This window comes from Schistocerca gregaria, chromosome 8, assembly GCF_023897955.1.
Source record: "Schistocerca gregaria isolate iqSchGreg1 chromosome 8, iqSchGreg1.2, whole genome shotgun sequence".
Classification (NCBI taxonomy): Eukaryota; Metazoa; Arthropoda; class Insecta; order Orthoptera; family Acrididae; genus Schistocerca; species Schistocerca gregaria.
Genome location: NC_064927.1, coordinates 122,866,404 through 122,894,392, shown reverse-complemented (window position 1 = coordinate 122,894,392; position 27,989 = coordinate 122,866,404). Strand labels below are relative to the sequence as shown.

General features: G+C 43.3%; 1 protein-coding gene across 2 annotated transcripts in view; it reads right to left on the bottom strand.

Annotated features, from left to right (window-relative positions):
• Nucleotides 1-1,935: 1,935 nt before the first annotated feature.
• The window catches only part of LOC126284719 (fatty acid-binding protein, muscle-like), a 112,197-nt gene continuing 86,143 nt past the window's right edge, over nucleotides 1,936-27,989 (bottom strand). For both annotated transcript variants that reach the window (XM_049983853.1, XM_049983852.1), the window contains exon 3: nucleotides 1,936-2,614. In XM_049983853.1, coding sequence (XP_049839810.1) covers nucleotides 2,561-2,614 — 54 coding nt within the window. In that variant the 3' untranslated portion in view covers nucleotides 1,936-2,560. The remainder of the gene's footprint in view (nucleotides 2,615-27,989) is intronic.

Sequence of the window (27,989 nt, the reverse complement as noted above, 5' to 3'; positions counted from 1 at the left end):
TGGATTTAGAAAACATCGTTCTTGTGAAACACAACTAGTTCTTTATTCACATGAAGTGCTGAGTGCTATTGACAAGGGATTTCAGATCGATTCCGTATTTCTGGATTTCCGGAAGACTTTTGAACTGCACCACACAAGCGTCTCGTAGTGAAATTGCGTGCTTATGGAATATCGTCCCACTTATGTGACTGGATCTGTGATTTCCTGTCAGAGAGGTCACAGTTAGTTGTAATTGACGGAAAGTCATCGAGTAAAACAGAATTGATTTCTGACGTTCCCCAAGAAGTGTTATAGGCCCTTTGCTGTTCCTTATGTACAAAAACGATTTGGGAGACAATCTGAGCACCCGTCTTCGGTTGTTTGCAGATGACTCTATCGTTTATCGACTAATAAAGTCACCAGAAGATAAAAACAAACTGCAAAACGATTTAGAAGAAATATCGAAATGTTGCAAAAAGTAACAATTGACCTTAAATAACGAAAAGTGTGAGGTCATCCACATGAGTGCTAAAAAGAACGCGTTAAACTTCGGTTCCACGATAAATGAGTCTAATCTAAAAGCCGTAAATTCAACTAAATACCTAGGAATTACAATTACGAACAATTTAAGTTGGAAGGAACATATAGAAAATGTTGTGGGGAAGGCTAACCAAAGACTGTGCTTCTTTGGCAGGACACTTAGGAAATGTAACAGACCTACTAAGGAATACTGCTGCGTGGTGTGGGATCCTTATCAGGTAGGACTGGCGGACTACATCGAAAATTCAAAGAAAGGCAGCACGTTTTGTATTATCGCGAAATATGGAGAGAGTGTCAGAGAAATGATACAGGATTTGGGATGGACATCATTAAAGAACGGCGTTTTTCGTTGCGACGGAATCTTCTCACGAAATTCCCATCACCAATATTCTCCTCCGAATGCGAAAATATGTTGTTGACTTCGACTTACATAAGGAGGAACGATCACAAAGATAAAATAAGGGAAATCAGAGCTCGTACGGAAAGATATAGGTGTTCATTCTTCTCGTGCGCTATACGAGATTGGAATAATCGAGAATTGTGAGGATGGTTCGATGAACTCTCTGCCAGGCACTTAAATGTGATTTGCAGAGTATCCATGTAGATGTAGATGTAGTTTACTGTTTTTAATCACTTAGAAATGAGTATGCGTGGCTACAAAAACAACCTGTTTCCGCTCTCTTTCTGACGTCATATTATATTGGGTTTCACTACTGATACTATCAGAAAGCGAGAAAGTTTAATTAAATCATTTCATTCCAGTGTCTTGTATTTTATTTTGAATATACACATATGCCTATAAGCTGATGAGAATTGTATTAATGAAGGGCTGATACATAAATTTAGAGATGTGTGAAGCATTTTAAGTAATAAGTTTAAGGAGGAACGATCACAAAGATAAAATAAGGGAAATCAGAGCTCGTACGGAAAGATATAGGTGTTCATTCTTCTCGTGCGCTATACGAGATTGGAATAATCGAGAATTGTGAGGATGGTTCGATGAACTCTCTGCCAGGCACTTAAATGTGATTTGCAGAGTATCCATGTAGATGTAGATGTAGTTTACTGTTTTTAATCACTTAGAAATGAGTATGCGTGGCTACAAAAACAACCTGTTTCCGCTCTCTTTCTGACGTCATATTATATTGGGTTTCACTACTGATACTATCAGAAAGCGAGAAAGTTTAATTAAATCATTTCATTCCAGTGTCTTGTATTTTATTTTGAATATACACATATGCCTATAAGCTGATGAGAATTGTATTAATGAAGGGCTGATACATAAATTTAGAGATGTGTGAAGCATTTTAAGTAATAAGTTTAAGATGGAGTCCTGAGATAATGAAGACAATGCTTGAAATACGTAACACAGTTTGAATAAGTTACTAATCTGATGCACAACAGTAAAAATAAAGATGTTGTAAAAGTGATGTTTAATTTTCCATACATAACGTAAAACATGAAAAAAATTGATATGTTCTTCTCATTCTTGGAAATTTTCCGTAACTGTTACTCAATGTAATATATTTATTTACTCAGTTATTGTAATGTCACGCCTCAGCGGCAGTTTAATTAAAACCATTGGTTAACGTTGATCAGTATGGATTTTACTCGAAGACATTTCACTTAAATGAATCAAGAAATTTAATGTTGCTGATGTCAGAGATGGCACGAGAGATATTAATTGGCTTTCTTTCCATTTACGTCTTAGGTGTAAATTACTTCAGTACTTCACAGCGTTACAGAATGTTAGCTCTTGCATAGGACCTCAGAACTTAAAACGCTGGTTAATGTAAATTATACGACATACTATTACATGTTTCAACACACAGTATTTTAAAATAAACGTATCACCACTGCCTTAAACGAATGTTTTTAAATTCCTTAATATTAGCAGCCAAAGTTATTTCGCAGCGGAGGCATGGTGAACGAAGGATGAAGTACTGTCCCAAGTCTACAACTGGCAGGTGCCTCAAATATCATCTTGGTCTTGATACCCATCGTTCGGTAGTAGCTTCCTGTGCTGCAGAGTCTGTCTCCGTCACTTTATTACCTTGTAGCGCCTCCTGCAAACGATGTTATCCAGTTCTCCAACCTGAAAAAAAGCAACATGAAAAAATTAAATTTCAAATTATGTTCCAAAAGACTGTAGCTACTTTTTGTCACCACAAGAAATCCGACATTGGAATGTCAACAAGGAAACATAACAAATTTTACTACAGACTATCAAACAGGTATTTATAATTTTAGATAACATTATTGGGATTTAATACCGATATTTCAGTTACGTATAATTAATGAAAAATGTTCTTCGTCGCACAGCTATTCATTAAAAATATTACCTGTTTTGGCCTCTAGTAATACGCCATCCTTGAACAATGCACCATATGGCTGACAATGGAACAGCTGATGTGACCCCAGTCGCGTAACTTGATAGTCCGTTGTCTGAAGATGGCCAGATACTAGAGGCCGAGACCGCACATATTTTTAACAAATGATTGTGCGATGAAGACTTTTCTTTACTAATTAAAGTGGAATTTGTTCGATTGACAGATACTAGTTGCGATCCGTTGATGCCGTAGTCAAAGGATGCTACGTTTGTTTGTTTCGTTAAGTGTACGATTTTACATTCCTGAATATCAAAAGCAAACTGCCATTCCTTGAACCACTTTGAAATCTTACCAAGATACACCAAGGTGACAAAAGTCACGAGGTGTCTCCTAATGTCGTGTGGGACCTCCTTTTGCCCGGCGTACTGCAGTAACTAGACGGCATGGATTTACCAATTCGTTGGAAGTCACCGGGAGAAATATTGAGCCATGCTGCCTATACAGCCGTCCATACCCGTGAAAGTTATGCCGGAGGGGGATTTTGTGCACGAACTGACCACCCGGGTATGTGCCATAAATGTTCGAGTTGTGCGGAATGTTCTCCAACTCAGTGGCGAACAATGGTGACCCGGTGACATGGTGCATTATCATCCATAAGTATTCCTTCGCTACAGTCGCAGGTTCGAATCCTGCCTCGGGCATGGATGTGTGTGATGTCCTTAGGTTAATTAGGTTTAAGTAGTTCTAAGTTCTAAGGGACTGATGAGGGGGTTGGGTTGTTTCGGGGAGGAGACCAGGCATTGGTCATCGGCCTCATCTGATTAGGGAAGGACAGGGAAGGAAGTCTGCTGTGCCCTTTCAAAAGAACCATCCCGGCATTTGCCTGGAGCGATTTAGGGAAATCACGGAAAACCTAAATCAGGATGTCCGGACGCGGGATTGAATCGTCGTCCTTCCGAATGCGAATGCGAGTCCAGTGTGCTAGCCACTGCGCCACCTCGCTCGGTGGGACTGATGACCTCAGATGTTAAGTCCCATAGTGCTCAGAGCAATTTGAACGACATTCCTTCGTTGTTTGGCAACACGAAGTGTACGAATGGCTGCAAATGCTCTCCAGGTAGCCGAATATAACGATTTCCAGCTAAAGATTGATTCGGTTGGACTAGAGGCCTCAGTCCATTCCACTAAACACAACCACACCACCTTGCACAGTGCCTTGTGGACAACCTAGGTCCACGGCTTCCTGGAGTCTGCGCCACACTCGAACCCTAGCATCGGCTCTTACTAGCTAGGGCCCAATCTATATGGTCACGAGCACAGGGGAGGCGGTGCAGGGGATGTCACGCTGCTATGTCACTGGTGTCCGTCGTCTGCTGACGTAGCCCGTGACGCCTAATTCCGTCACACTGACCTACATTGTCCCACACTGCTTTCTGTGGTTATTTCAAACAGTGTTTGTTGTCTGTTTCCACTGACAACTCTACGCAAAAGGCGCAGTTCTCGGTCGTTAAGTGAAGGCCGTCGGCCACTGCTTTGTACATGGTGAGAGGCAAGGCATGAAATTTGATATTCTCGGCGCATTCTTGACAGTGTGGATCTCGGAATATACGAGGGCTATCCACAAAGTACATTACGTTTTCGTTTGTGTCCATTAGGGGCGGGGCTAGCGCGGCCATCTTGGTGTCATGGCATTCCGCCGCTCAGTCGGTATTCTGCCGTGCTAGTGAGAGGTTCGTGCTGTACTCCGTTGAGTTACTGTGACAGTTTGAAACGTCGGCGTTAATTGAAAATGCCGCGAAGTGTGAAGTGCGTGCTGTAATAAGGTTTCTGACTGCAATAAACTGTACACCGATAGAAATCTATCGGCAGCTTTGTGAAGTGTATGGGGACAACATAATCACTGAAGGAGGAGTGCGCCAATGGGTCATAAAATTTAAAAATGGCCCAAATAACGTTCACGACGAAGAGCGAAGTGGAAGACCCAGCACAGTGGCAGTCGAAAAAGTCGATGCCGCTGTCCGTGAAAACCGTAATTTCACAATAACCGAACTCTCTATGAGTTTTCCACAAATTTCACGAAGTTTGTTGCACGAAATCATTACCGAAAAGCTTAGTTACCACAAGTTTTGTGCAAGATGGATACCAAAAATCTTGACAAGGATTCGCAAAAATCAGCGAATGGCTGCAGCGTTAACGTTTTTGGACGCTTACAAGTAAGATGGCGACTCATTACTCTATCGCATCGTTACTGGTGACGAAACATGGGTTAAGCATGTGAACTGCGAGACAAAATTGCAGTCAATGCAGTGGGGCACACAAATTCCCCCCAAAAACCCAATAAATGCATGCAGACAATGTCGGCAAGGAAGGTGATGGCAACTGTCTTTTGGGACAGAAAAGGTGTGATTTTTGTGGATTTTCTGGAAGGAGGCACTACAATAAACTCTCCAAGGTATTGCCAAACTCTGCACAACCTCAGAAGAGCAATACAAAACAAGCGCAGGGGAATGTTTGGCTCAAAGATCTTGCTGATTCACGACCACGCCCGGGCCGACATGGCAAATGCCACTCGTGAAGTTCTCGAATCTTTTAAGTGTTTCCTCATCCTCCGTACAGTCCCGACCTGTCACCGAGCGACTTCCACTTATTCAAAGGAATGAAGAAGTGGTTGGCTATGCACCGTTTTGATGACGACGCACAGCTTCAAGAAGAGGTAACCACGTGGTTGAAGGCGCAGGTGGCCGAATTTTACGACGAAGGAATTTCTAAGCTCGTTCGTCGCTACGATAAGTGCCTTTATTTAAATGGCAACTATGTAGAAAAGTAGTATTTAAGTGTGGCTTTTATCTGTATACAATTAAATCTGTATATAATTAAATTCGAATACTTTATTTCTTTTTAATTTCAAAACGTAATGTACTTTGTGGATAGCTCCCGAAGAATTCCCTAACGATTTCCCAAATGGGATGTCCCGTGTGTATGGCTCAAAATGGTTCTACTGAAACCTAACTAACCTAAGGACATCACGCACTTCCATGCCCAAGGCAGGATTCAAACCTGCGACCGTAGCAGCAGCGCGGTTCCGGACTGAAGCGCCTAGAACCCTCGGCCACAGCGGCCAGCTTCTCTGGCTGCAACTACCATACCGCATTCAGTTAATTCCCGCACAGCGTCGATAATCACATCGCAAACTTCTTCACATGAATCACCCGAGTACAAATGCCCGCTCCGCCAATACGCTGCACTTTTATAACTTGCGAACGAGGTACTATCGCCGTCTGTACATGTGCATATCACTATCCGAAGAGTTTTGTCGCCACAGTGTATGACCTAACACATACGGAGCGTCTGTTAGGCAGTACTGAGATTATTTAACGTTTCTGTGAGATAATTACTAAACAACATTAACAGCAAGGTGCCAAAACACTTCCCTGGGGCAGGCTGAACTTCCTTCTGCATTTGTCAATGACTCCTCATCCAAGATATCATGTTGCAACCTCGATTTCAAGATATCCACAAGTTAGTCACGAATTTTGTTTCATACACCTTATGGATGCACTTTAGTTAACATACGTTGGTGTGTCACTGAGTCAAATACTCCACTGACGACTGCAGACTTATGGACATATGTACACTAATGGAAATGGAAAAAAGAACACATTGACACCGGTGTGTCAGACCCACCATACTTGCTCCGGACACTGCGAGAGGGCTGTACAAGCAATAATCACACGCACTGCACAGCGGACACACTAGGAACCGCGGTGTTGGCCGTCGAATGGCGCTAGCTGCGCAGCATTTGTGCACCGCCGCCGTCAGTGTCAGCCAGTTTGCCGTGGCATACGGAGCTCCATCGCAGTCTTTAACGCTGGTAGCATGCCGCGACAGCGTGGACGTGAACCGTATGTGCAGTTGACGAACTTTGAGCGAGGGCGTATAGTGGGCATGCGGGAAACCGGGTGGACGTACCGCCGAATTGCTCAACACATGGGGCGTGAGGTCTCCACAGTACATCGATGTTGTCGCCAGTGGTCGGCGGAAGGTGCACGTGTTCGTCGACCTGGGACCGGACCGCAGCGACGCACGGATGCACGCCAAGACCATAGGATCCTACGCAGTGCCGTAGGGGACCGCACCGCCACTTCCCAGCAAATTAGGGACACTGTTGCTCCTGGGGTATCGGCGAGGACCATTCGCAACCGTTTCCATGAAGCTGGGCTACGGTCCCGCACACCGTTAGGCTGTCTTCCGCTCACGCCCAAACATCGTGCAGCCCGCCTCCAGTGGTGTCGCGACAGGCGTGAATGGAGGGACGAATGGAGACGTGTCGTCTTCAGCGATGATAGTCGCTTCTCCCTTGGTGCCAATGATGGTCGTATGCGTGTTTGGCGCCGTGCAGGTGAGCGCCACAATCAGGACTGCATACGACCGAGGCACACAGGGCCAACACCCGGCATCATGGTACGGGGAGCGATCTCCTACACTGGCCGTACACCTCTGGTGATCGTCGAGGGGACACTGAATAGTGCACGGTACATCCAAACCGTCATCGAACCCATCGTTCTACCATTCCTAGACCGACAAGGGAACTTGCTGTTCCAACAGGACAATGCACTTCCGCATGTATCCAGTGCCACCCAACGTGCTCTAGAAGGTGTAAGTCAACTACCCTGGCCAGCAAGATCTCCGGATCTGTCCCCCATTGAGCATGTTTGGGACAGGATGAAGCGTCGTCTCACGCGGTGTGCACGTCCAGCACGAACGCTGGTCCAACTGAGGCGCCAGGTGGAAATGGCATGGCAAGCCGTTCCACAGGACTACATCCAGCATCTCTACGATCGTCTCCATGGGAGAATAGTAGCCTGCATTGCTGCGAAAGGTGGATACACACTGTACTAGTGCCGACATTGTTCATGCTCTGTTGCCTGTGTCTATGTGCCTGTGGTTCTGTCAGTGTGATCATGTGATGTATCTGACCCCAGGAATGTGTCAATAAAGTTTCCCCTTCCTGGGACAATGAATTCACGGTGTTCTTATTTCAATTTCCAGGAGTGTATATATGTATATTCCGCCAGCAGTCACATTCGTGGCAAACTCACGACCTGGCAACCAAGTTCCTTTAATAGCTTCCGTTTGAGCTGTATCAGAGAAAGAATGAGTTAAAGTAGGTCCTTGTATTTATTCTCGCTACACATCGGAGGTATATTATCAAGCTCGCGCTGGATTATACATAAAGTTTCTGTCTAAGAAAAATTGTTGATTCTGTTTCCCAACTTAATTCGTTTCTTCTTCCATTACTTTTATATCCACGTTTTTGAGCAAGTTTTTGACAAGATAGAGCCTCCAAACGTTAGTATTGGTATTTTCAGACGCCTAAGAGCTGTATGGTAGTTGAATGTAGTTATGTTAATGAGAAGTAGAGTAGTAGATATAGGGTGCCCAGGAGGAACGGTCAGTATTGAGGAACATGATAAGAACAATCATTCGAAGCAAGAAAGTGCAGCAAACATGAGCTCCAAAATGCATACCTATGAGCACTTCTTCAACATCGATACCGTGAAAAAAATCTCTTCCATTGCAGGCTTTTTGATTTCCACATTTCGGAAGGAGGTAGTGTGACCCAAAACAAGAAAAACTTGTCTAGTAAACATAGGCTTTAAGATTCGTACCCTAACAGCTATAAACATTTCTTCTGCAGAAGATGTGTATTTGACAGGGTCGAAGATGAACAAGCGCTCATACTATGCATTTTAGAGCCCATTTATATTGCATGAATACTGTCTATTCCTCCTGGGACTAAGCTGCCCAATGGCGATTACGTATGCTGCCTAACAGACATCATGTTTATTTATTTATTTGTTGTCAAAATAGTATCGGATCCATGCACACCCATTATCTTTGCGGCATCTGCATTACGGAGGATAAAATAGGATTCTAAATATGTTTATCTCCAGAGTATAGTGTTTCGAACTTATTAACGTGTCTGCTATTTTTCATATAATTTACTTGTCTTATATACCGTCTTCTGAGCACCTGACAGAGATGTCTGCCGATAAGACATATAATTATCTAATTATATAACAGTTTTAATCAGCATACCAATTTGGTACATTATGTACTTATTATCGACGATGTCCTTAGCATTCAATGATATTGGTTAAGTTGTTTATTTCATGTTGTTGTTGTTGTTGTCTTCAGTCCTGAGACTGGTTTGATGCAGCTCTCCATGCTACTCTAGCCTGTGCAAGCTGCTTCATCTCCCAGTACCTACTGCAACCTACATCCTTCTGAATCTGCTTAGTGTACTGATCTCTCGGTCTCCCTCTACGATTTTTACCCTCCACGCTGCCCTCCAATGCTAAATTTGTGATCCCTTGATGCCTCAAAACATGTCCTACCAACCGATCCCTTCTTCTAGTCAAGTTGTGCCACAAACTTCTCTTCTCCCCAATCCTATTCAATACCTCCTCATTAGTTACGTGATCTATCCACCTTATCTTCAGTATTCTTCTGTAGCACCACATTTCGAAAGCTTCTATTCTCTTCTTGTCCAAACTAGTTATCGTCCATGTTTCACTTCCATACATGGCTACACTCCAAACAAATACTTTCAGAAACGACTTCCTGATACATAAATCTATATTCGATGTTAACAAATTTCTCTTCTTCAGAAACGCTTTCCTTGCCATTGCCAGTCTACATTTTATATCCTCTCTACTTCGACCATCATCAGTTATTTTACTTCCTAAATAGCAAAACTCCTTTACTACTTTAAGTGTCTCATTTCCTAATCTAATTCCCTCACATCACCCGATTTAATTTGACTACATTCCATTATCCTCGTTTTGCTTTTGTTAATGTTCATCTTATATCCTCCTTTCAAGACACTGTCCATTCCGTTCAACTGCTCTTCCAAGTCCTTTGCCGTCTCTCACAGAATTGCAATGTCATCGGCGAACCTCAAAGTTTTTACTTCGTCTCCATGAATTTTAATACCTACTCCAAATTTTTCTTTTGTTTCCTTTACTGCTTGCTCAATATACAGATTGAATAACATCGGGGAGAGGCTACAACCCTGTCTCACTCCTTTCCCAACCACTGCTTCCCTTTCATGCCCCTCGACTCTAATAACTGCCATCTGGTTTCTGTACAAATTATAAATAGCCTTTCGCTCCCTGTATTTTACCCCTGCCACCTTTAGAATTTGAAAAAGAGTATTCCAGTCAACATTGTCAAAAGCTTTCTCTAAGTCTACAAATGCTAGAAACGTAGGTTTGCCTTTTCTTAATCTTTCTTCTAAGGTAAGTCGTAAGGTCAGTATTGCCTCACGTGTTCCAACATTTCGACGGAATCCAAACTGATCCTCCCCGAGGTCTGCATCTACCAGTTTTTCCATTCGTCTGTAAAGAATTCGCGTTAGTATTTGGCAGCCGTGGCTTATTAAACTGATAGTTCGGTAATTTTCACATCTGTCAGCACCTGCTTTCTTTGGGATTGGAATTATTATGTTCTTCTTGAAGTCTGAGGGTATTTCGCCTGTCTCATACATCTTGCTCACCAGCTCGTAGAGTTTTGTCAGGACTGGTTCTCCCAAGGCCGTCAGTAGTTCTAATGGAATGTTGTCTACTCCGGGGGCCTTCTTTCGACTCAGGTCTTTCAGTGCTCTGTCAAACTCTTCACGCAGTATCGTATCTCCCATTTCGTCTTCATCTACATCCTCTTCCATTTCCATAATATTGTCCTCAAGTACATCGCCCTTGTATAAACCTTCTATATACTCCTTCCACCTTTCTGCCTTCCCTTCTTTGCTTAGAACTGGGTTGCCATCTGAGCTCTTGATATTCATATACATGGTTCTCTTCTCTCCAAAGGTCTCTTTAATTTTCCTGTAGGCAGTATCTATCTTACCCCTAGTGAGATAAGCTTCTACATCCTTACATTTGTCCTCTAGCCATCCCTGTTTAGCCATTTTGCACTTCCTGTCGATCTCATTTTTGAGACGTTTGTATTCCTTTTTGCCTGCTTCATTTACTGCATTTTTATATTTTCTCCTTTCATCAATTAAATTCAATATTTCTTCTGTTACCCAAGGATTTCTAGCAGCCCTCGTCTTTGTACCTACTTTATCCTCTGCTGCCTTCACTACTTCATCCCTCAGAGCTACCCATTCTTCTTCTACTGTATTTCTCTCCCCTATTCCTGTCAATTGTTCCCTTATTCTCTCCCTGAAACTCTGTACAACCTCTGGTTCTTTCAGTTTATCCAGATCCCATCTCCTTAATTTCCCACATTTTTGCAGTTTCTTCAGTTTTAATCTACAGGTCATAACCAATAGATTGTGGTCAGAGTCCACATCTGCCCCTGGAAATGTCTTACAAGTTAAAACCTGGTTCCTAAATCTCTGTCTTACCATTATATAATCTATCTGATACCTTTTAGTATCTCCAGGGTTCTTCCACGTATACAACCTTCTTTCATGATTCTTAAACCAAGTGTTAGCTATGATTAAGTTGTGCTCTGTGCAAAATTCTACTAGGCGGCTTCCTCTTTCATTTCTTAGCCCCAATCCATATTCACCTACTATGTTTCCTTCTCTCCCTTTTCCTACACTCGAATTCCAGTCACCCATTACTATTAAATTTTCGTCTCCCTTCACAATCTGAATAATTTCTTTTATTTCATCGTACATTTCTTCAATTTCTTCATCATCTGCAGAGCTAGTTGGCATATAAACTTGTACTACTGTAGTATGTGTGGGCTTCGTATCTATCTTGGCCACAATAATGCGTTCACTATGCTGTTTGTAGTAGCTTACCCGCATTCCTATTTTCCTATTTATTATTAAACCTACTCCTGCATTACCGCCATTTGATTTTGTGTTTATAACCCTGTAGTCACCTGACCAGAAGTCTTGTTCCTCCTGCCACCGAACTTCACTAATTCCCACTATATCTAACTTTAACCTATCCATTTCCCTTTTTAAATTTTCTAACCTACCTGCCCGATTAAGGGATCTGACATTCCACGCTCCGATCCGTAGAACGCCAGTTTTCTTTCTCCTGATAACGACATCCTCCTGAGTAGTCCCCGCCCGGAGATCCGAATGGGGGACTATTTTACCTCCGGAATATTTTACCCAAGAGGATGCCATCATCATTTAATCATACAGTAAAGCTGCATGTCCTCGGGAAAAATTACGGCTGTAGTTTCCCCTTGCTTTCAGCCGTTCGCAGTACCAGCACAGCAAGGCCGTTTTGGTTAATGTTGCAAGGCCAGATCAGTCAATCATCCAGACTGTTGCCCCTGCAACTACTGAAAAGGCTGCTGCCCCTCTTCAGGAACCACACGTTTGTCTGGCCTCTCAACAGATACCCCTCCGTTGTGGTTGCACCTACGGTACGGCCATCTGTATCGCTGAGGCACGCAAGCCTCCCCACCAACGGCAAGGTCCATGGTTCATAGCTGATATAATTAACAAAAGTTTTTTATAAAAGGAATGTGTTTCAGCACTATAGATCTATGAGAATATTGGTGATATTTTCGACGATTTTTTCTTTTCAGGTAGGTCAGTTCGTTCAAAAGATGTCTCGTCGAATACGTGAAAATGTCGGCCTCATCCAAAGTATTTTCGGCGTTGTGCATCATTGACAGGCGTTGTTATGTGATTTAGAAATTCTTTCCTCTGTATCCTATGTACATTTTCTCACAGCTACCACATTAAACTTATACAAATCTGAGCAGGTAAATTTACTGGACTGTTCTAGGGAATAAAAAATTCGTCATCGTACTGTATTATGTGTTCTGAAGATTATTCTGTGATTGGTTTTTTTGGAAACGCACGTTTAAATTTGTCCGAAAATTTTCGCTAGAATAATGAACTCACCTTTTTACCTATCATGTGGTGTCTATAATTTTTTTTCGTTGGTGTATACCTGTCTTGTTCAAGACAGATGTTTCAGACGTACAGAATATTGGCCAAAAGATTACCAGTCTATTTTAAGTCAATTTATTTTTATTGTTTCAAGTAGTAAGTAACTTCCTATACTTTATCTTACCAAAAGCTGCCGTTCAGTCAGCCCAAAACATTTATGCTAGGAGTGCTATAAGCCAGTATCGAACAGAGGCTCATGATTAAGGGTCCATGAATGAAGATACACTTGCATGAACATTGCACTGCGATATATTGCTAGCTGCGTTACTCTTATTGGAAAAGTCCAAGGATCTCCTTCGAACGGAAATTGCTAAGATTCATAAGCCAATACGCCTAGTGAGAGTAACCTAAGACTCAGATACTAGCAAGCGAGTTGCGACGCGTTTCCTGTGAATCAGCCGCCAACTAAAGGCGTCTCTGCGGCAGTAAGCAAGAAGTCGCTCGCGACGGTGTTATCTGCCGCGGCGCGATAACATTTGGCTTCTGTGGCCATGGAGCTGTCACGGAGTCATCGCTCGCAGCCAACACGCCCTCCAAAGCCGGCATCTCTTCAGGCAACTGCGCCGACAGAGCGTTTCAGTTAAATGTGCTGTCGACGACGATATCTTAGAGTCGAAACACTACTTAAGTTGGTAAGGGATGTATAAAAAAATTAATTAAAAAAAAACGCCCGGGTAATCCCTATAAGTAATATGAAACTACGAAAAACTTCAGGCACGATGGCCGGAGTGGAGATTAGGGCCACCCCCCCCCCCCTCCCCCATCACGACTGTAGTGTTTACACTTTTGTGTCACCTCCATAATGGCTTTCGGTTCTTATGAAGCCTTGTTTGTCATCGTGCAAGTGCCTGTCACCCTACGCTCAAACCACTGGTTCTACCATGGACTCAAACCATCGATTCCAATCATAAACTCTAATCATTTACTCGGATTACTGACTCGACTACCATGGACTCAAATATCAGCTTCCATCAAACTATGAATGAAACGTGACATGGAGAAGTAATAAAGCAATGACAGACTGAAACGAGGAATGAAATACAATAGAAGTCGAATGGGTGGCTTAGAGAGATGAAACAATGACAGCAGCAGACGACTAAATAGGCAAAAAGACAAGAAGCAATGTAACTCTTTGGATAATATACGAGAATTTCAATTTGACTGACGAAGGGAAAAAATATGAAAATGCAGCAAGTGAAGCAGTTAAAGGGGAACAGGGACGCATAAAACTGAAATTGACAGAAAGTCGGGGCGGCTGGAGGAAAAATTCACGGCTGCAAAAGCAGAAATGACAAGAGGAGAAGTGGGTGCCGCTGGTAGGAAAATGAAAGAGACCTTCGGAAAACAAGAGAAGCATCTCTATGAATCTCAAGTGTTTAAATGACAAGCAATAAAGGAAAAGCAGAAAGGTGGAAAAATATGTACAAGAGTAAAGAACTTGAACTCTATGTTGTATATATAAAAGAAACAGCAAGTAAAGTAGGTGAAATGGAAGGTATGATGATGCAAGAATAATATGATAGAGAACTGAAAGATCTAAGTGGAACAGACGACAGTCCCTCAGCATTATTGAATCTCTTTTCCAACTGTTACGAAACAGCTGAAATACTCTCAGACTTCAAGAACATTGTAATAGTTCATTTTCCAAAGAATGTGGGTTATAACTGTGTGAATATTATCGAGTAGTCTTTTCATAAATTATGGCTGCAAAATACTGACGCAAATTATTTACAGAATAATAGGAAAACTGGTAGAAACTGACCTCGGTGAAGATGTTTAAAAAAATATCCGCTACCAGTCACAATAAAAGGTTATTTATTTTTCACGCGACCGGTTTCGGGCTTGCACCCATTCTCATGTTTTTATACATTCATGTACATGTTTATACTGCTTTAGATCACTGTGTAAATACAAAAAAATTGTTTGCTGGTGACTAAACAGATACAGGTGAGACAATTGTAAGTGGCAAGGCAGCATTTGACGAAAATATATCTGTACTTACATAAAGATGAAGCACCGTTATTATAGTTACGCTGTGCTGACAGTTTTGCTACTTAGTTACACACGTATTATGTGCATCCGACGTCGACCAGTAGAGTGGTATCATGCGGGCATAAAGACCCTCCCAGTAAGATGGCGTAAGGCCGTCGCATTGAACTGTGAGTTTATGTTGAAAGATAAGATTTTGCAGGCAAAAGAATGGGGAATAATATGATGTATCGGAATCTTGAATAAAACCAACCTACATTCATAAAAAATGCGTCGAGTTACTTATTGAACGTCCCTCGTAAAACAGTGCTTCGGACCGAAACTCGATTCCGGTCCCTCCCGCAAGCAATGCTCGTGTCGGCAGACGCGTCACGAAACTCTTCACGGATCGAATGAAAAATTCACTTCTGACCGTAACTGGCTTCTAAATTCAGAATTTCACAGAACCTGTCCTGCATACTTTGGTGTACAAAAACTTCAAACACGTACTACAAAACCCGTCTGGGAGTAATAAAAGTGGAAGATCAAAGAGAGACAAAGTCGTGTTAAGACGAGAGTAATGCAGGCGACACAGCTCTTCTGGCTGGATGTAAGGGGGACTCACAACGTACGTACGTGGCACGTAAAATAGGTCAAGTCGAAGGTGATGAAGCAAAGGCATTGGCTGAGTTAGACAGGAAGAAGCGAAAAAACTTCCTTCGGTAAAACAGTTCTACTGATATCAGATATCGATACGTAAATTCTTGAAAGTGTACCAGAGTGTGGAAGTCAAACGTGGGCTATCGGAATCAAGAAAAGAAGAAACTGGAAGCATTTGAATGAAGAATGTTAAAAATTAAGTGGGCATGTAAACTGCGGAATGAAAAAATGTTAAATACGAAAAAAGTGAGGAATAAAGACTATCGGGGACGTTTACCAGAAGAATAGCCCACGACATTCAGGAAGAGTGTATCGTAAAGTTTTGAAACATGTTTCATGGATTTTCTCATTATGAGAGTATTGAAGGGCGATCTGTTTCAATTGTTACAGATCATTCAAAAACCAGTATCGCACAAAATATTTTTTTTCATTCAAAACATACAGTTTCAACAGTCTTAGCTGTCACCTTCAGGTCTTAAATTTTCTTTGCTTTCAGCCTTAAATGATGATGATGATGAGTATAGCATGCTCATTTTCGCTGAACCTCATGCACAAGATGTCAAGGGCATAAATGTTAGCACATTATAAACATATGTCATAGATAAAAGCCGGCCGCTGTGGTCTCGCGGTTCTAGGCGCGCAGTCCGGAACCGTGCGACTGCTACGGTCGCAGGTTCGAATCCTGCCTCGGGCATGGATGTGTGTACTGTCCTTAGGTTAGTTAGGTTTAAGTAGTTCTAAGTTCTAGGGGACTAATGAGCACAGCAGTTGAGTCCCATAGTGCTCAGAGCCATTTGAACCATAATAAAATATTTAAAAACACACAGCATCTTGTCAAAAAGGCCATGTCTATATACATATTGCTCACAAATGCTTCTTACAATATACAAATACGCTACATAATAGCCTATCTGTTTACATATTCTGGAGACATCTAAACCAGTGCAAGATTTGAACTGTTAAGTATGTGTCCAGCATACGTAAACATGTGCTATTATGTACCGTATTTGTATATTGTAAGAAGCATCTGTGAGCAATATGTATATAGGCATGGCCTTTTTCACAAGGTTCTGTGTGTTTTTAAGTATTTTATCTATGACATGCGTTTATAATGTGCTGGCTTTTATCCACTTCACATGTTGTGCATGAGGTTCAGCAATAATGAGCATGCTTTACTAACAAAAAAATTTTTAAGACCTGAAGGTGACAGCTCAAACTGTTGACACCGGTTGTCTTGAATACAAAAAATATTTTGTGCGATACTAGTTTTTGAATGGTTATTAACATATTTCATGCTTGTGTATTACATTTCAGAAGACCGAGAATCTCGTTTGTAGAATCAACATGGACGCCGAACAGCAGGAATCGTGTGAAACAGAGCTCGCTCCGTCAGTCCACCTGACCCGTAAAGCAGCTGTGCTCGTTCCAAAAGGCGTTCGATGGAGTTCCGCACTGCCGCATTGCCGTCTAATGAAAAAACACGAGCGCACGGAATGTCTGACCAGCTGCGAGAGCTGGAGAGCTTCTAGCAAACAGACCACAATATGGGGAGAAATCTTAACAAGTTGAAGTACTGATCCTCAACATAAGCAAATGTAACGTACACTGCATAAATAGGAGGAGGTACCTTATAAAACCCTCATTCGATGAATACTTTAATTTTGCTCGTGTGTCTGGGATCCATATAAGGTAATATTGATAGAACAAATGGAGAAGAACCGAACAAGAACAGTGCGTTTCGTCACAGGTTCGTTTAGTAAGCACGATAGCATCACAGATATGCTCAGCCGATACCAGAGGCAGACGCCGCAATATCGGTACTTTTAAAGTTACGAGAGCCTACTGTTCTAGAAGAGTCATGCAGTATCGTGCTTCCTCCTACATATCTATCTATCTATCAATGTATGTATCTATCTATCTCTTCAGCCTTATCCCGCAGTTACGCAGGGTCGGCAATCGATAATCGGATTCGGCATGTTAATGTTTAAGGGGTGGCTGGATGCCCTTCCTGCCGCCCCCCCGTACCCCCTGGGACAGAATTAGTGTACCCCAACTGTCTGCGTCGAGTGTAATCCATGGAATGTGTTCAAATGTCTGCGAACCGTGTAACTGAGGCGGAACATGGGGACCAGCCCGGTATTCATCTATCAGGATGTGGAAAACCGCCTAAAAACCACGTCCAGGCTGGCTGGCAAATCGGCCCTCGTCGTTAATTCGCCGGGCGGATCCGATCCGGGGCCGGCACGCCTACCCGAGTCCAGGAAGCAGCGCGTTTGCGCTCTCGGCTACCGTGGCGGGTCGTCCTTCCTCCTACATATATCTCGCGAGAAGACCACGAAGCTGAAATCAGAGAGGTTCGAGCCCACACCGATGCCACACCAGCAGTCGTGCTTCCCGCGAACTATTCGCAAGTGGCACAGGAGGACAGTGACAGTGGTTCGCAAAGTACCCTCCGCCACACACCATGAGGTGGCTTGCGGGAAATGATTGTAGATGTAGACGTAGAAGCTGGCGCTACAAGGAGCGTTAGGGGGGGTGGGGAACAGTAGAGGCAGGATAAAACTAGAACCTCCAAAACAGACAACAAAGGGTATTAGCTGTAATAGGATGAAAATGTTTGGAGAAGATACGGAAAGATGGAGAGGACAGCTTTAAACACTGTCGGGAGACCGGATTAGCACACTTGGGAGAACAGATGTGCCTGTCACGTCCATAGCCTATGTGTCGTTTGCAGAAGTAACCGTTGACTCAGCAACGTGAATACGGTGTTATGAACCTCATTTCTCACAGCTTCGTAAGTCTGCGAAGCTAGAGAGTCTAGCCGGCCGGTGCGACCGAGCGGTTCTGGGCGCTTCAGTCTGGAACCGCGTGACCGCTACGGTCGCAGGTTCGAATCCTGCCTCGAGTATGGATGTGTGTGATGTCCTTAGGATAGTTAGGTTCAAGTAGTTCTAAGTTCTAGAGGACTTAAGACCTCAGATGTCAAGTCCCATAGTGCTCAGAGCCGTTTGAACGTTTTGAATTAGAAAGTCTTTCTGTCACATTTCTTAATCTCCGAATGTTCTGACGAAATAATTTAACGTTACTGATATCTTTTAGGGGTCGTAAATAAAGCAAATTCTCAGCATCAAGACTGTGACCTAAGAAAAGTAACCTTCTGACTTCCAATAACTACAAGGGACACAGTTTGTGTGAAAGCGTCGCAGCGGAAGACACGGCTAACCTTCACTTCCCTGTCTTATTCAGACATAATCCTCGCTAGGTCATTTCCGTCTTGCAATGGTGGAAGAAGCCGGAGTACTTCTGTCACACGATCAAATCAACTTCCAGGCTCCGGCAAAAATTCGTCGGTTACTGAGGCGAGTTCAAGACGCAGCAGGTCTCAGAACATCTGAGGTCTACAAGATACCTTGCGAGTGTGGTCAGTCCTACGACGGACAAACGGTACGCACTGTGGAACAACGCAATGAGAAGCATGAGAGGTTTACCGCCCACATTACCCCGAGAAAACTGCTTTAGCTGAGCATGCTTTAGAAGGAGGACACCGGATGAAATCTGACGGGGATCATGTCGTGGCTCGCATAAACGGCTTCTGGGATTCAGTGATTAAAGAAGCTAGTCAAATTAAAATCACCGACGACACCCTAAATAGAGACTGTGGCCTGCAACTCAGCACGGCGTAGAATCCAGCGACCACGCTGTTGAAACGGGCGCATCGAACGCCGAGTCAGCGGATGCACTTATATGGCGATGTATAGGCGCCAGTGACATCACAACGTACAGTTAGTGTATGTAAGGCGCCTGCCAGGCAGCCCACTGATAACCATACCACTTGACAGTGACCAAGGAGTACTTGACCTAATGCTCGTGTAATTTTAATCACTTTACGCGGCTATAAACTCGAAAAGTTTTTCTCGTTTTTAGTCATGCCGCTTTCTTTGTCTGTTTTCCTATTTTGGAAGATGTGTAGATCATCATTCTTGCTCTGCCTCCCTTCATTCTCTCTAGATGTCCATAGCGCGTAACACATCTTTTGTTTTTCTCATATGTAACTTTAGGGCAGAATGAGTATATTTCCTTATTTGGTCCAAAAACCTAAGTTCTATCGTTGTTCTTGATTGGAACTAAGATTTTTCTATTCTTTCCAAATCTTCTAATTCCAGAACGAAATTTTCACTCTGCAGCGGAGTGTGCGCTGATATGAAACTTCCTGACCGATTAAAACTGTGTGCCATGCCGAGACTCGAACTCGGGGTCTTTGCCTTTTCTTCTAATTCCAATTTGCATCCTGATGAGAACAGTGTGTCTGACCTGCAGAAGACCGGGTTTTACAACTTTTTTATACTGTCCAGTCACATTAATCTGCCAGCTGCAGGTGGTGGCACTTGTCGGCACTAATGACGTGTGTCGCTTTGGATCTGAGGAAATTCTCTCTGGATTCCAGCGGCTATCTGATTTGGTGAAGGCTGCCGGTCTTGCTTACGAGATGAAGGCAGAGCTCACCATCTGCAGCATCTTTGACAGAACCGACTGCGGACCTTTGGTGCAGAGCCGGGTGGAGGGTCTGAATTAGAGGCTCAGACGGTTTTGCGACCGTATTGGCTGCAGATTCCTTGACTTGCGCCGTAGGGTGGTGGGGTTTCGGGTTCCGCTGAATAGGTCAGGAGTTCACTACACTCAGCTGGCGGCTACACGGGTAGCGGAGGCTGTGTGGCGTGGACTGGGCGGTTTTTTAGGTTAGAAGGCCTCGGGAAAGTGCGGGATGGGCTGCAATGTTAAAGGGTGCTTGGCAATTACAGGACGTGCTTGGATCAAGGAACAGTCGGAATTATAGTTGTAAATTGTTGTAGTTGCGCTGGAAAAGTCCCTGAGCTTCAAGCGCTAATAGAAAGCACAGAAGCTGATATCGTTATAGGTACAGAAAGCTGGCTAAAGCCTGAAATAAGTTCTGCAGAAATTTTTACGAAGTCTCAGACGGTGTTCAGGAAAGATAGATTAGGCAGAATTGGTGGTGGAGTGTTTGTGTCTGTCAGTAGTGGTTTATCTTGTAGTGAAGTCGAAGTAGATACTCCGTGCGAATTGGTGTGGCTGGAGATTATACTTAACAGCCGAATTAAGTTAATAATTGGCTCCTTCTACCGACCCCCAGACTCCGATGATACAGTTGCGGAACAGTTCAGAGAAAGTTTGAGTCTCGTAACAAATAAATACCCCACTCATACGGTTATAGTTGGTGGGGACTTCAACCTACCCTCGGTATGTTGGCAAAAATACTTGTTCAAAACCGGTGGTAGGCAGAAAACGTCTTCCGAGATTGTCCTAAATGCATTCTCCGAAAATTATTTCGAGCAATTAGTCCACGAACCCATGCGAATTGTAAATGGTTGCGAAAACACACTTGACCTCTTGGCCACAAACAATCCAGAGCTGATAGAGAGCATCATGACTGATACAGGGATTAGTGATCACAAGGTCATTGTAGCTAGGCTCAATACCATTTCTTCCAAATCCATCAGAAACAAACACAAAATAATTTTATTTAAAAAAGCGGATAAAGTGCCACTAGAAGCCTTCCTAAAAGACAATTTCCATTCCTTCCGAACTGACTATGCGAATGTAGACGAGATGTGGCTCAAATTCAAAGATATAGTAGCAACAGCAATTGAGATATTCATACCTCATAAGTTGGTAAGAGATGGAACGGATCCCCCGTGGTACACAAAAAAGGTCCGAACGCTGTTGCAGAGGCAACGGAAAAAGCATGCGAAGTTCAGAAGAACGCGAAATCCCGAAGATGGGCTAAAATTTACAGACGCGCGAAATTTGGCACGTACTTCGATGCGAGATGCCTTTAATAGGTTCCACAACGAAACATTGTCTCGAAATTTGGTAGAAAATCCGAAGAAATTCTGGTCGTATGTAAAGTACACAAGCGGCAAGACGCAGTCAATACCTTCGCTGCGCAGTGCCGATGGTACTGTTATCGACGACTGTGCCGCTAAAGCGGAGTTATTGAACGCAGTTTTCCGAAATTCCTTCACCAGGGAAGACGAATGGAATATTCCAGAATTTGAAACACGAACATCTGCTAGCATGGGTTTCTTAGAAGTAGATACCTTAGGGGTAGCGAAGCAACTCAAATCGCTTGATACGGGTAAGTATTCAGGTCCAGATTGTATACCGATTAGGCTCCTTTCAGATTACGCTGATACTATAGCTCCCATATTAGGACTCATATACAACCGCTCGCTCACCGATAGATCTGTACCTACAGATTGGAAAATTGCGCAGGTCGCACCAGTGTTCAAGAAGGGTAGTAGGAGTAATCCATTTAACTAAAGACCTATATCATTGACGTCGGTTTGCAGTAGGGTTTTGGAGCATATACTGTATTCAAACATTATGAATCACCTCGAAGGGAACGATCTATTGACACGTAATCAGCATGGCTTCAGAAAACATCGCTCTTGTGCAACGCAGCTAGCTCTTTATTTGCACGAAGTAATTGCAGCTATCGACAGGGGATCTCAAGTTGATTCCGTATTTCTAGATTTCCGGAAAGCTTTTGACACCGTTCCTCACAAGCGACTTCTAATCAAGCTGCGGAGCTATGGGGTATCGTCTCAGTTGTGCGACTGGATTCGTGATTTCCTGTCAGGAAGGTCGCAGTTCGTAGTAATAGACGGCAAATCATCGAGTAAAACTGAAGTGATATCAGGTGTTCCCAAGGGAAGCGTCCTGGGACCTCTACTGTTCCTGATCTATATAAATGACCTGGGTGACAATCTGAGCAGTTCTCTTAGACTGTTCGCAGATGATGCTGTAATTTACCGTCTAGTAAGGTCATCCGAAGACCAGTATCAGCTGCAAAGCGATTTAGAAAAGATTGCTGTATGGTGTGTCAGGTGGCAGTTGACGCTAAATAACGAAAAGTGTGAGATGATCCACATGAGTTCCAAAAGAAATCCGTTGGAATTCGATTACTCGATAAATAGTACAATTCTCAAGGCTGTCAATTCAACTAAGTACCTGGGTGTTAAAATTACGAACAACTTTAGTTGGAAGGACCACATAGATAATATTGTCGGGAAGGCGAGCCAAAGGTTTCGTTTCATTGGCAGGACACTTAGAAGATGCAACAAGTCCACTAAAGAGACAGCTTACACTACACTCGTTCGTCCTCTGTTAGAATATTGCTGCGCGGTGTGGGATCCTTACCAGGTGGGATTGACGGAGGACATCGAAAGGGTGCAGCAAAGGGCAGCTCGTTTTGTATTATCGCGTTATAGGGGAGACAGTGTGGCAGATATGATACACGAGTTGGGATGGAAGTCATTACAGCATAGACGTTTTTCGTCGCGGCGAGACCTTTTTACGAAATTTCAGTCACCAACTTTCTCTTCCGAATGCGAAAATGATCATCAAAATAAAATAAGAGAAATCAGAGCTCGAACAGAAAGGTTTAGGTGTTCGTTTTTCCCGCTCGCTGTTCGGGAATGGAATAGTAGAGAGATAGTATGATTGTGGTTCGATGAACCCTCTGCCAAGCACTTAAATGTGAATTGCAGAGTAGTCATGTACATGTAGATGTGTCAAAAGCCTGTTTAACCACCCTTTGCAGCTGAGACCGCTGCAAGACTTGCTGGAAAAGAGTCAGTGAGGCTGCTAAAGGTACCTACAGTAATGTCGGCCCAAGTCGACTTCACTGCCGTGGCCAGCTGCACCAGTTTTCTCACTTGAGGATCCATGGCACGAATAGCCCGGTCAAAGTGGTTCACAGCTTCTCTATTGCCTTTAAATTGAGAGATTCTGGTGGCGAGGAGCGTACGGTGAACTGATAATGGTACTACTAGCATTACAAGTTGTGTGACTCGTTTCATTCTCACGTCAGTAGATGTCATCGTTACAAGAAAAAACGAACTGCCTGTAGACATGTTCCCCAAGGATAGGTGGATACTTGTGTTGATCCACTGTGCTTTTCAGTATGGCGAGATCACCATAACACTCCCTCCTCCGATGTGAATCCTTCCTGCGATTGTTGCAGGATATTTGCTTTTAGATGTGTCACGCCGCACACGCCGACACGTACCTGTCATATGAAAAGGCCGTCCATCGCCACTCACTGGACTCTAGTTGCGGCATTGGAACGGAAATTCTAGCCTTCATTGCCGATGAGCAGCAGTGAGCATGGGTCCACAAACCCGGCGCCTTCTACGGAGGCCCATACGCAGCAACGCTGTCTGAACGACTGTTGAACACTTTGATTCATATGGACTTTCAGTTGGTCAACAGTTGCACGTTTGTTCGCCTTACACATCTCCGCAGCCGCCGTTCACCCCTGTCATCTATAGTTCATAGTGCACCACATTTGCCTCGCTGTTGGTTTTTAATAGCGCTATTTCGCCATGCATGGTATACTTTAACCACGGCGGCACTTGAACAGTTTATAACCTTAGCCGTTTCGGAAATGCTTCCATCCTTGGAGTCGATGATCGTCCTGTTTTGACATTAAGAATCATTCTGTTTCCGCATAACACTGCCAAAGCCGATCCCCCCCCCCCTCTTCCCACCCCTCACGCGCCCGTACCCCCCCCCCCCCCCCCAACTATTTTCACCCAGATATTTAAAGTTGTCTGTTTCCTTTCTCCTGCCAATACTTGTTGGTTTTTTCATTTCGTTGAGTACAGAAGGCCTTATGCAACGAATTCCTTCCAGCTTTATGGATTCACTTTTTGTTTTCCTCCTCTCTTTTCCAGTGTCTTATAAGCCGTCTCCTTATCTGGCTCCTGATACAATTTGATAGGGGCAAGAAGTCCTTCCAAGAAATTTAACTTCAGATACTCTGTTTCTAAGAATTACCCTCCAGGGTAGCCGAGAGAGTGGTACAGTTGTCGTGTTCAAAAATCTGACAGTTCAGATTTTTCAGACTTTGCGTGATGTCTTCCCATGGGTGAAACAATAAAAGTTCTCTGAAACCTGTTAGTCCTATTTGGTTTGAGTCTCACAGACTTGAGTAATATTCCATGATGTTTCGCTCAAATGTTTCGAAAGCAAATCTTCTTTGCAGATTGACAACATTTTCGCAGTGTCTTGCGAGTTAATCGAAGTAAGCCTGCTGCGTTAGCTGTGACAAAGCATATGTGATCATTCCATTTCATATCCCTGCAGAATGGTACATTCAAGTATTTGAGCTGAAACATTCCCGTTGTGACTGATTGATATTGCAGTCACTGGATACATTTCTGAGAACAGGTTCTGTCACCTCTTTTATCACTATAGGCTGAGTACATCTTTTCATTAACATCGGGACCGATGGTCTTCGTAGTCTGGACCCTTCAGCCCCCACAAACGAACTATTAATATCGCTTCCTAAATTAAAAAAAAATCTTATGTAGACTCATGTTCAAAAATAAAAAACAGAATGCCTTGAAGGACTGGAAATATGACGTTCATATATATATAAAAAAAATAGAGCGCTAACGCGCTGGCCTCGGACAGAATCCACCCGTCGGACTAACGACGAGGGTCGGTGTGCGACCAGCCTGAGTGTGGTTTTTAAGCGGTTTTCCACATCCTGCTAGGTGAACACCGGGCTGGTCCCTATGTTCCGCCTCAGTTACAACGACTCGCAGACATTTGCCAAACGTTCACACTGGATTACACTAGACGCAGAAAGTTGGGGTACACATAATCCGGGGGAGGGGGGGGGGGGAGGGGGGTACGGGGTGGTGGCAGGAAGGGCATCTGGCCACGCGTTAAAATTGACACGCCAAATCTGGTTAACCATAACAGCAGACACCACAAGTCGGGATTACTGCTTGGAAAGAGAGAGACACTCTAAGAATTAGTTTATTTATTTCTACCTTGTGCCCATCCCTTCAGGTTAGTGAGGGCGACTCCGTATCGAATCATAAGCATTTTTAAAATAAACAAAAATTATCACTACATTTTTATTTGATATCTACATATACCTAATTAGTTGTTTAAGGTAAAATTTGCAATTAACAGGGATCTGTTATACCTGCAGTCGAAAGTGTTATTCAGTGTTATCGTAAATGTGACTGTTACCTTTTCCCAGTGCCCACAATCTTCTCGCTCATGTCCGGAATACCATTCAGCCTGAGGAAGTGAGACAATAGACAGGAAGGAGCGTTCGCTTGCCCGATGACGCGGCGCAGTGTGGCGCGAGTCCCGACACAGGGCGGTATTTCTCGCGAGGAGGTGGCGTGTGGAGCTATCTGCCTGACCTGACTCCCGCGGCTCCCAGAGAGATGGTTGCTGATCGGCTAACACTCACGATGTCGTCAGAAAGACGTAAAGTCTCTAACAGCGCTACCTGATGACACTGCCTAGAAAAGTCTCTATCGACATTTAGACTGTCCTACTAGGTGCCTGCAGAATCAAACCCTCGTATTTGAAAATAAACAGCCAAATATTTGTGAAAAAAAAAAAAACAGAATAAAAATGCCTTAGCTGCTCGTTTCACTTACAGCAATTTCGTCTTTCGTTTTTTCATCAGACTGAAGCTGCAAAAACAAAGGAACTCAATCCTGGGACGGTGCGCTCTTATATTAAGTAACATCGCATATTGCAGAACACATTTGTATTAAATTAATAATGTCCCATAATCTCTTACAAAAGTGAACATAAAAAAATTACGCGTAGTGTCCACAATCTTCTCGCTCATGTCCGAGATACCATTCAGCCTGAGGAAGTGAGACAATAGACAGGAAGGAGCGTTCGCTTGCCCGATGACGCGGCGCTGTGTGGCGCGAGTCCCGACACAGGACGGCATTTCTCGCGAGGAGGTGGCGTGTGGGATGCTACCCAAATTTTATCGGATCTGCAATCCTATGCCTCTCCTCATCACGCTGTGGTGAATTCATTCAAATGCGGCCTTTATCTTTGGTCTTACAATGTCCTCCAAGATTTTAGCATTGATGCTTCATTGAAATACATTTAACTATAATAGATCGTAGCAAAGTGCAAGCCTTCAATGTGATGTTGCCCTGAAATGGCATACTGTCATGACGTACAACTTATAATACAAACATAATTTAACAGCATGAATCGAGTACGTTGTCCGACTGCTCTCGATTTTCACGGTCGCATTGAGCTGTACTACGTCACGAACGTCATGAAAACTCAATTCATCCACATCCTCGAGTTGCAATAGTCCGTCGGACTACCTGGCAACACTTCAACCTCTGCTATTGGCACAATACGAGTGCCAGGAAGTAAGTTGGCTGTCATGAAGGTAGTAGGTAAGCTGAAGGGTTACTGCGAGTGGGTTTCCCGGCGACTGGCCACTGCTGGCCCGTGCGTAGTGTGAGCGTGCCGCAAAGGCGAAAACTCCCACAGAAGTAAAATCCGTGTTAATAAAGACGTAGAATAGGCAATAGCTTCACATGAGAGAGAGAAGCCAGATGAGAAAACACGCCTAAACACTCACTCTGTAGGTGTAATTGTTCTGTAGATATAGGCGATGAACTATATGAATGTACCTATTAATTTGAAAATTAATGACTTCCACATGCCTTAAGTGATCTTAAAGAAAACAGCGCTAGCTAAAAACAGTTTCAGAATTTCGAAAAACTGAAAGTAAAATAGAAGCAGAAAGGGCAAAACCACTGACAACAGCACAACATACCCAAAGACGATTAAAAACACTCCGTAGCCTAACAACTACACAGAACAATCAGGAAATACAAGACAAAACACAAAATGGTACACAATGATATACAAAACACAAACTCAGACATAAAATTGCCAACACTTTCAAAAGAGAGGGAACTAATATAGCATACACAACAGACAATTCTGTCCAAAAATACATGCCAAAACTGGCAAACACAGAGATGTGTACCGGAAAGCAGGTGTATATCGATAACAGTGTAGTACATGTGATGGCAGATAAAGATGACAAACAGGCAGAATATCTGATGTCAGATACAAAGAGCCTTGAAGTATGGGACAAACCACTCCATATTTGCAGAACACCTAAGAGAACACAGTAACAAACCAACCACTAGAGAAGAGGACATGAAAATAATTAGAATCAACAATTAAAAAAACACTCCTAAGTCGGCAAGAAAATTATTACATACAAAATACCAAAGCAGAAAAGAAAACCATATTGAATGTTCAAGTACACATTTCAAACAGCCTATTGTTTGCACTAATATATTAAATAACAGAGTAACAATACAACAGAGGACAACTATAATAATAATAATAATAATAATAATAATAATGATAATAAAAATACTACCCAACCCCTTTGCACTCACTTGGTCATGAACCTCTCCACAAAACATTTAAACCAAAACTCAAATAAGCTGAAAACCAAAACTTTGAACCACTCTCTGATAGCTATGACATTCATATTCAACATGATCAACTCGTGGTGAATAACCACCAACATATTCACCCCACAAAAAAGATCCATGCAGGAATGTTTTCTCTCTCTTTCTCTCTCTCTCTCTCTCCTCGCACACATACTCTCTCTCTCTCTCTCTCTCTCTCTCTCTCTCTCTCTCTCTCTCTCTCTCACACACACACACACACACACACACACACAC